We start from the raw sequence: 12,049 nt of genomic DNA, 5'->3' as shown, positions 1-12,049 counted from the left end.
GTCGGCTTATATGCGAGTATATACGGTATCAATGATACACAAAATTAAAAACATCTAAAAACAGCATAATATTGTATTTCCAGCCATATTCAACATAGTGGGCCTGCTAGATATAATAATCTATTATGTTCAATCTCAGTGGATGTACAACCTGTAACCACTGGGGGCTCAGAGAATGAGCTGAGGAACTCAGGTTCAGTATGAATTATAAAGTGCAAAAAAAAAAAAAAAACCTGTGTATAACAGTGCATATCAGCCCTACTTGGAACCATGAAAGTGCATATAGTGCTTTATTTACACAAACAACCATTAAGCATATTATACTGGTTGAACTCGATGGATGGATGTCTTTTTTCAACCAAAATAACTATGTAACTATGTAACTATATGCAATAACCTGAACTGTGCAACCTATAAGACTAAAAGTGCAATTTATATACTGTCATTTTCAATATTTTTTATTGGAATTTCCAAAAAATGTTTAACAATATGCCAAGACATATTAAAACAATATAAAAATAAACTTACTTTTTACATTACAGCAGTCCAATGAGAAATATACTGTTGACAATTTATATACTGTCAGAGTCCCTAATGACCAAGTGGAAGCAGCCTATAGGGTATCTTCTCTTATAGTAACGCTACACAATGATTAGGTTGCAGTTGCTATTTAATCATAGTGTACTATTTATTGCCAAGCAACCTCCAACCATTTATATTTTATATTTATAAAAAAAAAAAAAAAAAAAAAAAAAAAATCTAAATAGTACTGGGCCTGTATAGACGCATGTTTATCTCCTCTTGTTAAAAGTCACTTTTGGTACCCTTCACAATAAATCAGCACATACTTGCCCCATTGAGTTAACGACAGTGACAGGTGTCAAAAAAAAAAACCCCGACATCATCACCCTCTTGTGACAAAGCTGTCGGCATGTGCAACTTCATCTATGTAAGCTACGGTAGGCCATTAATGTCAGGAACAGCAGTCCTCTCAGGCAAAGCCCCAATAATAGGCTAAAAACAACTGAACAGGTGCACAACAGCCAGTGTGTTAAAGCGGATCCTCACTTTCAAGGCACAAATTATAATTCTCTACGCTATTGGTAGGAGATGGGTGACCGGGGAGGACAGTAGAGGGACAGGTGTGAAAGCAGGCTGTGAAAATGTACAATTGCTAATCTCTACCCCCCCCCCCCCCAGCACTCGGAGAGTAACTGTCACCGAGTGTTTATGTGTGCACGCAGGATTCAAATTCAAAGAAACTTCACAGCCCAACCACCAAAAATCTTTCTTCCGCAACGTGGGAGGCAGAGGAAAGCGAGCGTACATTTCTGTCACAACTTTTGAAAGTGCTTTTGTGTGTTGAAGATTTACTGACTACAACAAAGGCATCCTTTTGGGCTAAGGTTTTACTATACCATAAAACATATGGTGCTTTGACTAATTTTACACACCACACTTCTTTATATAGAGCTGAGTGAGGGGTATTCCTCAATCCTTACAAAAAAAAAAAAAAGTGACACATATGATCAGGCATAGTGTTAAAGAGGACATCTATAGGGTATGCGAGGGGGGGGGGGGGGGAGATTCGATAAAAAGTGTAGCTGCATTTTAAATGAGAACATTAAACAAAACAAAAAACAGACCAGGCCACTACATTTCACATCTCTCATCCTATTGTCAGACCACTAGTGCTTCCAAACATCAATTTAGTATCTACCCTCCTATGAACACTTGCAGTTGCCAAGTAACCCCCTGGCATAGGTGCATCAGTCTCAAGCAACCATGTTAACCCTTCAAGCATTTTTTTTTAACCTAATTTTTAATATTTACTTTTTTCAACATTTTTAAATATTACACCCTAAAAAGGAGAAAGAATAAAAAGGATGGCCTAAATGCTTATTCAGACTCCTTTATACCAATTTATCCCTTTTAAGAAGCTTAAAGTGTACCAGAGACAAAAAAATAAAAAAGTGTTATACATACCTTGAGCTTCCTTCAGCCCCATGCGCACGGATCACCCTCACGCCGCCGTCCTCCGCTGCCTGTAGAGGGCGCACTTCTCTTGCGCAGACTGGAGGAAGTGACGGGACCGGTACTAGAGCTGCAGGCAGCGTAGGAGCGATCCGTGCGCATAGGGCTGGAGGAAGCCCAAGGTATGTATAAAACTTATTTTTTAGTCACTGGTTTCCTTTAAAAAAAGTGTTATGCTAGGAACACACCATACAATTGTGTGTTAGATAGACGGTTCGATAGATAGTTTACGACATGTCCAATCTTACTTTCGATCGTTTTTCTGATCGATTTCTCACAGAAGTGAATGGAAATAGATAAGGAAAGATAACAGAATCTAATATCGACCAAAACAATGCATTGTGTGTACCCAGCATTACATTGAAATGAAAAAAAATTAAACTTGGTAAAATGACATTTTGCTGAGGGAACAGGGGGACAGATGACACAGTAAGGAACAATAGGTTAATCGCAAACCTACAGTCCCCATCTCCGTCATTAGCCGGGACTACCTGTATACATGCACACCCACCAAAATCTCCAGTATCACTCAGCTGCAAGACTCAAGCTGTACAGGCTGGTAGTTGGTAGACATTCCAACTCCTCTAAGTACCCAAAAGCGAAAGAACAGGTGAACCGCTCCAATGCAGGACATTAAACTATGTATATAACAGATTATAAATCAATGCAAGTTCTGATCATACCAAACAGCACCGTACAATAAAAGAGCAAAAGTTACAAACATGCACAAGTACAGAACTGTGAGGGCTGGAACCCACAAGAGCGCTTTTCAGAGAGTTTAGGGAGCGCTTGAAAACGCTAGCGATTTCCAAAAATGCTCAGCTAATGTTAACGGATGTGCTAACTTCCACTGGAGCGTTTGCGATTCCCAAAATCGTAAGCGCAGGACATGCAGCATTTTGTTACCGTTTGCGCTTCAAAGTATATAATCGCTGGCCTAATCGCTCATCAAAACCTGCACGGAGCGATTTTGCTAGCGTTTTAAAGTTAATGTACACTAACAAAATTAAAAATAAATGAAAGGACCAATCAGAATTTAAAACACTAATCGCTACACAACCACTGGCAAATTGTTTACACTTTCTAAAATCGCTCATGAAATCGCTTACAAACTGCTCATACAAAATGATTGCGATTAGCGACAGCGTTTTGTAGTGTGTTCCAGATCTCAGACAGGAGATAATGAAGCTTACAAATATAGGAACCTACATACTCCATGTAAAAGAAGCAGCGGTTGGAGAAATGGGCAGTCGAGACACATAAAGAGCACTACCCATAATCAAAGGACCACTATTAGGAAACATGTAAAATACATGCTTACGCATGCTCATTAAAGTGAACCTTAAGTCAGGAATAAAAAAATGAGTTTAACTCACCCAGGGCTTCCCTCAGCCCCCTGAAGCTGATCGGTGACCACGCTGACTCCATCAGATGCCCCTGGACCGGCCGGCGGCGACTTCCGGTATCGCCGTCACCGGCCGACAGGCTGGGAACGCGAGTGATTATTCGCGTTCCCAGCCAGAATATCGCCCCCTATGCTGCTATTGCGGCCTCCCTATGCTGCAATAGCAGCATAGGGGGCGCTATTCTGGCTGGGAACGCGAATAATCACTCGCGTTCCCAGCCTGTCGGCCGGTGACGGCGAAACCGGAAGTCACCGCCGGCCAGTCCAGGGACATCTGATGGAGTCAGCGTGGGCACCGATCAGCTTCAGGGGGCTGAGGGAAGCCCCAGGTGAGTTAAACTTATTTTTTCTTCCTGACTTTAGGGTCACTTTGAGGGCCCATTCACACTTAGAACCGCAGAACGCCGGCGATTACCGCCGGCGTTCTGCGGGAGTGATTTTCCCGCGATTAGCGCGGAAAAATCACTGGACACTGCGGCGGTTTTGGAGCGATCGCGATTAGCGTGCCATGCACGCTAATCACGATCGCAAATCGCGGAACACTCGTCGCCGGCAAACCGCTGCATGCAACGCGGTTGCGGTTATCGCTAACCGCAACCGCGGCAGTGAGAACACGGCCACTGGCTACAATGTGTAGCGGTTCTTGCAGAACCGCTAGCGGTTTGCCGCGAGCGGGAATCGTGCGATTCCCGCTCAGGTGTGAATGGGCCCTAAGAAGTACATTTTCCCCAGATTAAAAGTCACTATAAATTACTTTTCTGCTATGTTTATGTAGCTTACATTAGGCAGAAAAAAAAAAAAAGAAAAAAAAAAGGACTGACAGATTGTCTATCTCCTTATGGGGGATTCTCAGAACTAACTAAACAGCAGTTACTCAGTCCAACTGCCAAAATAGTGTGCAAGTGAGTATGGAGACTGGCAAGCATCTTTGTATAAATCCTTTGCCGGGCGTTCCTTTGTAAAGATTAAGGACACTTAGGGCTAGATTCACTAAACCGTGATAACTCATACAACGGGCGTGCTAGAATTTTTTGCACACTTTTTTTGCGTTTTGCGTGCGTTTTCGCAAAACCGTGCGCAAAATGCGTGCAAAAACACTAGCGCACCCGTGATATGAGTTATCACAGTTTAGTAAATCAAGCCCTTAGTCCACTGTGTTGTGTCGCAATCCAATATTTCTATGGGGTTTTAACATCTAGTGTGGAGCGGAAGGTTCTGACAACGCACAGCATGCACCATTAATAATGCAATGCATGTGATTACAGTGAGAGTAAAAGGGATATATTGTATTGTATACCTCGCTGTATGGTCACACTATGGTCGCATCAGTAACATGCGGTGCAACCAGGGCTGTGGAGTCAGTACAAAATTCCTCCGACTCCTCAGTTTATGAAATCACAGACTCAAGGTACCCACATTTGCTCCGACTCCGCAGTCTAATTCTTACCAGGGCTGTGGAGTTGGTACAAAAATCATTGACTCCTCAGGATTATTGAAACCACAGACTTCAAATCCAGGTATCCAGCACTGTTCCAACTCTAAACCCCTGGGTGCGACATTCTGGCTCTGCAGCATTTCAAAACCACGGCACAACTTACAAAACTGGCCCTGAAGGGAATAATGAAAATCCCCCATGAGGAGATGGACTAGTCCTGAGGATGTTTTTAACTGCCTCATGTCACGAATTTCAAACTCCTTGAAGTGGCTATTGTATTGACGGAAAAAGGTGCACCTCAACCGGACATATGTTTTTTTTAGGTTTTTGTCATATCTTTCTATTACTCAAATAACTAATTTAAAAGCGTTATTTTATAATCACTACATTATTGACTGTGGACTTGAAAACTAATTGTATTGTTATCTATATTATATTATAGGAGGGGTGGTCACCTTATTACCATTTCTCTCACTATAGTCTGCATGTCAGATTTTTACTGCCAACTACACACCTTGCAATTTCCCATCAGATAGATAGATGGATCGAATCAATTATTTCTGACAAGTACGATCATATTTCCCATCATTGTTCTGATTGATTTTCCAACCACTTCCATACAAAAATTTAAAAAACTATTGGAAATCAGACTGGACCTGTCAATCAATTCAACCCCTCTATGGGCAGAATGGTGGCATAGTGCTTAGCACTCTCACCTTGCAGCACTGGGTCCCCGGTTCAAATCCCAGACAGGGCACTATCTTCCCGGTGTCTGCATGGGTTTCCTCCAGGCACTCTGGTTTTCTCCCACATCCCAAAACATGCAGATAAGTTAATTGGCTTCCACCTAAATTGGCCCTAGACTACGATACATACATAGGACTATGGCAGGGACTAGATTGTAAGCCCCTCTGAGAGACAGTTAAGTGACAAGACTACATATACTCTGTACAGCGCTGTGAAAATTGTTGGTGCTATATAAATACACAGTGCCATAGCTAAGGAGCTGTGGGCCCCGATGCAAGTTTTACAATGGGGCCCCCAAGCACTCTATACATAACAATTGATACGGCACCCCAAAACCTGCCAATGGCAACTACAGCATCAGAGGTGCAAGAAGGGGGTGGGGAACAGTTTGTTCATTATTATCACTAATCAAAGTATCTATAGAAGTGATTATTATGAGCACAGGACCAATAAAGAGTTAATACTGTAGTTGAGGGAGGAGCCTTAGGGCCCCCTCTGGTCCAAGGGCCCCAATGCAGTTGCAACCCCTGTAAATACATAACAATAATCTATCTGATGGGACATTGCATGGTGTGTAGCAGGCACAAGTGACAGAGACAAGTGATTGGTAGTGCATTTTACTCTGGGAGTTCTGTGTAAAGATCTGTCTATATTTACACACGACTGAAGTTACTCACTTTATTAAGCCATTTGACAGGAAACGTAGGCAGGGCACAAGCCTGATAGTACAGCTGACAGTTATGGCTCAATGACAGACTATTACAGCTGACTAGCCATCAGCACAAAGTGCAGGGGAAAGAGTTGCATGTGTTCACTACTCACATCATCAAACAAGGTGCCCACGTTAGCTGTCACCAGCAGGATCCCAGTGCCTGGAGCAGCTGCCTTCCCCGCCATACTGGGTCTAGGTACAAGGTACACAGTAACGCATGGAATGGAGACGGGCGCAGCGTTCCTTCCAATGTCTCCCGCTCGCTACAATGTATCCGCCAGGCAGGCAGGCAGTCCGCGAGCTACAATGTATCCAGCAGCGTTCCGAATGTTCTTCCCTCTGCCCGCTGTACGGCGTCTCCCCTCAGCCAGCCAGGCAGTCCGCGCGCTACAGTGTATCCAGCAGCGTTCTGAACGTTCTCCCCTCAGCCAGGCTCAGGAACGGCTCCTCCTCAGCAGGCACGGCATCCCCGGCCCCTCCACAGCCCGCAGCTGCCCGGCACACAGGCAGCCATACCGAGGAAAGTTCCCGCTGCCTGCTGTAACCCCCGAGCTCCGCAAGTTTCTCCCCCCGGTGTGAGGAGGGGCGGGGAGGGAGGAGGGGCTGTAGCGGGCGAGTCCCGGGCCGGGGAATAGCGCGGGCAGAGCGGCTGGTGATGAGGCGCTGAGTCCAGCTCGTTCTGCACCCAGCAGCGCTCCTCCAGCAGAGCCGCGGGGACTGACCCGGGGACGGGGGCAAGGGGGGGGCGGAACTCCCCTCAAACGTCACGTTATACACCAGGGCCCCGCCTTCTTAAAGGGGACATACCAACATCTGCGTAAAAGAGAGACAGGCTGCCTGAGTCCTGGTGAAGGAAGGCACTAGCTAGAGATGGGTAGACAATTCGATTTCAGGCAATTTATTTGCTCCACAGGAAGATGGATATTTGTGGACAGAGCCAAAACTTCACACAAGGCTAATTACATTCAGAAAGCTTTGATAAATGACTTGTGGTAATACATTGATTTGTCATTTATAAATAAAGGCAATAATTGTGGCTTGCATGTACATTTCAAGTAAATGTGAAATAAAAAGATAAAAAAAGTTAGATACCTATGAAGAGGGAGGACTGAATCCCATAGGGCAGGGGTGTGGAACCTATGGCTAGGGAGCCAGATGTGGCTCTTTTGATGGCTATATCTGGCTCACAGTTAGGGGTTAATTCACTAAACTACACTGCTTAAGAAGCGCAGCTCAGTGTGGCAGCGCAAGTAAAAATGTCAAAGTAGGCACGTTACTGCTGTAGCATGTACTACTAACTAAAGGGTCCCAAACACTAAGCCGAATAGCGGCCGATCGGTCAAAATCGATCGATCGCAAATCGATTGATCTGACATGCTGGAAAATCTAGGTCGATCTGTTGAGATTGCTTATCATTTTGCATTGGACCTAATGGAAATCTGATGGCAAAAAATGCCATCAGATCGATTTTCAATAGATCTCATACTGAAATCTATTAGAAATCTGTTCCTAGTAAAAAATGTTCCTAAACACATCAGATAGATCAGAAATCTGATGGTTTATCTGCTGCTAATCTAACGAGTGTATGGCCACCTTTACTTGCGCTTCCCCCAAAGCTAACAGCCACTCCAATTGTCCCAACCTGGATCCTGACAGGTCCAGTGACTTTGTAGGACGAGATCCCTGCACTTTGATTGGCCCAATAGGCTGCCTGTCACTTGACAGGCAGCCTATTGGGCCAAAGTGCAGGGATCTCGTACTACAAAGTGAATCAACCCCCCAAGTCAGCTAGCTAATTGTACAAGCTGTTAGTCGATATTTCTCCTGTCTGGCTCTTGGGGGAAATTTCTGAAACCCAAGAGAAGCTGAAGATGTGTCTGACACTTACGATGCCCATAGGATCAACTGTGTACACATCACAATAGCAACAGGGAGGTGAGCCCTCTGCTGCACATGCACACTGCCCTAGTCTGAAACATATTGTATGGCTCTCACAGAATTACATTTTAAAATATGTTCCGTCTTAGCCAAAAAGGTTCCTGACCCCTGTTTTCCCAGTCCTCTCTGCATCCTGTTGTCCCAGCGCCTGTCCCGGTGAAGTTCCTCAACCAGTGTGGTTGAATCAGAATTAGCATTATTCACAAAGTACGGTTAAAGTCACACCTAGAAGTTCTCTGTGGTACACAACAGGCCAGTTCTGGACTTTTTGCCCCTGAGGCAAACTTGTGAAGATGCCCCCCCCCCCCCCCCACAGGTAGTATAATTGCCCCGAGTATAGGTATGGGCGTGCAGACAGGCACCATGGGGTTTCCTCCAGCCCCATGTGGTCCATGGGCTCCCTGGCTGCTCCATTGTCACCTCAGGTAATTTCGCCACTTGCTCTATCCTCTGCATGTGTGACTCATAAAAAACAATTATGCTACCTGATCCGGGGGGGGGGGGGGGGGCTGAGTGGATCAGGTAACCGCCAAAAACGCTGCTCTCCGCCGCTCCTGTGAGATGCACTGGCCTACTTTCACTTGACGCTGGAAGGAGACAGCTCCCTCTCTCCCAGGGAGATGGGGGCGCGGCCGGGGAGAGAGAGAGCTGCCCAATGGCAGCTCTAGAAACCCTGCAGGAACGCCCCCAGCAGGCGTTTTGAGCAGGGAATGCCTCTCCTCTATTTACCCTCCGAGATAGTGACAAATATTGTCGTTATTTTCGGGGGGCTATAGTCTGGCAGAGGGGGGGGGAGGGGGCAGAGAGCGGCAGTGTGGGGACACAGAGGCATGTCATGAGGCAGAAAACATGCCTCTGTCTCCCATCTGCCCCCCCCCCCCCCCCCCCCAAGGAACCTCCTCAGGTTCTCTTAAAAAGGTTTATACATATTTGGGGCTTACTCCAGCCCCATATGCACAGATCACTCCCACACCGCCATCCTCAGTCTTCTCCCCCTTTGGTACCGGGTCCTGTAACTTCAACATTCGCCGCCAGTTTGACTCAAGTGCAGTGCGCTCCCTCCGTCCCTCTCCGGCGGAGAATAGTACTGCGTCTGTGCAGTACTATTCTCCACTGGAGAGAGACAGAGGTAGCGCACTGCGCTTGCGTCAACTGGCCGCGACTAGCTCAAGTTACAGGACCTGGTACCAAAGAGGGAGAAGACTGAGGATGGCGGCGTGGGAGCGATCTGAGCAGATGAGGGTGGAGGAAGCCCCAGGTATGTATAAAACTTTTACCTTTACTCATCTCTGGTACACTTTAAGGTCAGACATTTAGACAATTACAGATAAGGGACAGTCAAGACAGAACAGAAATGGCAAAGCAGAAAGACACCTGAGAGGAATGTATGGTAGCTAGGGGGAATTTCACGAGCTAGCGTTCATGAGAAAGACGGCCTGGGAGAAGGAGGAGTTCCTGTGCCTGTTGGTTTTAGTGGAGCGGCAGCCTAAGAGGAGGCAATTAAAGTAGCGACTTCCGGGGTGGGAGGGGTCATCCAATATCCTGTTTGGCCTGGACCTCAGTCTAGAGGTATGTAGGAGGTCCAGCAATTGTAGGAATGCCCCAATGCAGGGTTGAAGACTCTTAGAAGTTTGGACCTATTGCTTGTGGTCGTGCCCGCATACCAGACAAGAGTGGAGGAGCAGAGGATATACACGACCGTGGCAGTGTATAGACTGGTCAACAGTTGTCACGGCACTCCAAAGTTCCTCATTTGAATTAGGAGGAACAACCTCTGCTGAGCTTTCTTCAGGATTTTGATGGAGTTCGCCCCACACCTCAAGTCATTGGAGATGGTGGTGCCAAGGAACCGAACGCTTGACACTCTGGAGACATCAGATGGAAACCGTGTTGAGTATGGGAGGGTGCTTTCTGAAGTCCACGTCCAGTTCCACTGTTTTTGCTGCATTTAGTATCAGCTTATTATCCTTGCACCAGTTGCAGATGCGCTCTATCTCGTTTTGGTATGCTTGCTCTCCGTCTTTCCCAATAAGGCCAAGGATGGTGGAGTTGTCTGCAAATTTAATCACCTTAAAAAACTCGGCAGATGAGGTGCGTGTTCAGCCATCTTTGAGGGGTCCTCGTGCATGCGCAGTATGCATATCATATTAGGGAAGCAAGTTTTTCTGAACCAAGAAGTCTCGAAGGCGTGTAACTTCACCGGAGGACAGCCGTGGACAGCTTGGCACTGGTCAAGGCAAATGCACTTCCTGATGATTTTGATCGCCCCAGTTCCAAGCTGCATATTATTATTTAGTATGTTTATGGCGCTGACTGTATATTATGTACATATAATATATGTAGAGTATATTATCTTGTCACTTAGCTGTCCCTCAGAGGTGCTCACATCAGGGGCTCATCCCTACCATAATCATATGTCCATTTATGTATTGTAGTTTAGTCAATTTATTTAGGGGGAAGCCAATTAACTTGTCTGTAGTGCCCTAGCTGTGATTTGAACCAGGGACCCAGCACTGCAAGATGAGAGCGCTAACCACTATGCCACCAAGCTGTATATGCATATTATTTACATACAAGCCGTAATTACTGGTTCCTCTTTCACTATATTTATCAGTGATTGATATATACCATCTCATATGCTACAGAAATAAATCCCTTGAAGAGACTCTAAACAGAGCCCAAAAATGAAATACTGAACTTGCCTGTGGCCTCCTCCAGCTCCCTGTAGCCCATGAAGTCCCTTGGCATCCACCGGAAGTTGTGGGCAACTGCGCAAATGCCACCCGTCTGCACGCCCTTGGCAATCACACGTCTGTCACTGTGGACGTTCTGCACATGCCCAGTTCATTCTTCCGAGAACCACACATGCAGTATGCTCACGGAAATGGGCGCGCAGACAGGCACCATAGGGTTTCCTCCAGCCCCATGCGGTCTGTGGGCTCCCTGGCTGCTCCATTGTCACCTCAGGTAATTTCGCCACTTGCTCTATCCTCTGCATGTGTGGCCCGGAAAAGTGGGAATTTACCCATTGTGCTCCTGTGGCTAGGTGCGTCCTGTGCAGTACTTCTGCATGGTCCATAGGCTTCCCTGAACCTCCTTAAGCACATGCTGCTGGCTGGTACCCTCTTCTAGATCCATGTACGAGCTTCTTCGTCTGAGTAAGCTTCAAGGAAAAGACCCGTGCTACTTCGTTCTACTGGGCATGCACAGACCTTACTTGCACATGCCCAGTATGGAGGAGCTTGTACTCGAATGGAAGCGCTGCCACAAACAACATTTTCAACAAGGTCTTGTCAAACATGTGTAGATGAACCCAGGGATGGAAGATTGGACTATCCAGAGTCTTCCAATTCCCACTATGGAGGTATCAGTTTTTGTTCTTTATTTGAACAATGCCACGGACTGCTTTTACTACTTCTTGCAATTCTGACATTTATAAACATCCTATTTGTGGCATTTTAGTGCAAAAAGGACGTTTATCTAAGTCCAAATGCACCATGAAAGCGCATGCGCACATTTGTTCCCTTCAGCCTATGGTAAGAAGTGAATAAAAGTTTCAGAGTTTTTACCCCCAGCACACCCCTCCTCTAGTTATTGTTTAAACATTATTGACATGGTTCCTCAAGCTGAGAAAGTGGTCCCTTTGCTTCTCGTCTTGATTGTCAAAGCAGGAAGTGATGATTCAGGTGACAGGAAGTGATGTATAAAAACAGGGAACACCACACTGTTCTGCACATCGTGAGCTGTGTTTTTGGCTGCACTGAAAAAGAAGGTAATG

General features: G+C 45.9%; 1 protein-coding gene across 2 annotated transcripts in view; it reads right to left on the bottom strand.

The window, feature by feature from the left end:
- INPP5A (inositol polyphosphate-5-phosphatase A) overlaps positions 1-7,053 on the bottom strand; it is a 614,694-nt gene extending 607,641 nt beyond the window's left edge. For both annotated transcript variants that reach the window (XM_068255129.1, XM_068255128.1), the window contains exon 1: positions 6,444-7,053. In XM_068255129.1, coding sequence (XP_068111230.1) covers positions 6,444-6,518 — 75 coding nt within the window. In that variant the 5' untranslated portion in view covers positions 6,519-7,053. The remainder of the gene's footprint in view (positions 1-6,443) is intronic.
- Between the last annotated feature and the right edge of the window lie 4,996 nt (positions 7,054-12,049).

This window comes from Hyperolius riggenbachi, chromosome 10 (genome assembly GCF_040937935.1).
Source record: "Hyperolius riggenbachi isolate aHypRig1 chromosome 10, aHypRig1.pri, whole genome shotgun sequence".
Taxonomy (NCBI): domain Eukaryota; kingdom Metazoa; phylum Chordata; class Amphibia; order Anura; family Hyperoliidae; genus Hyperolius; species Hyperolius riggenbachi.
The sequence above is the reverse complement of the archived record's forward strand: the minus strand, read 5'-3'. Positions and strand labels throughout refer to the sequence as shown.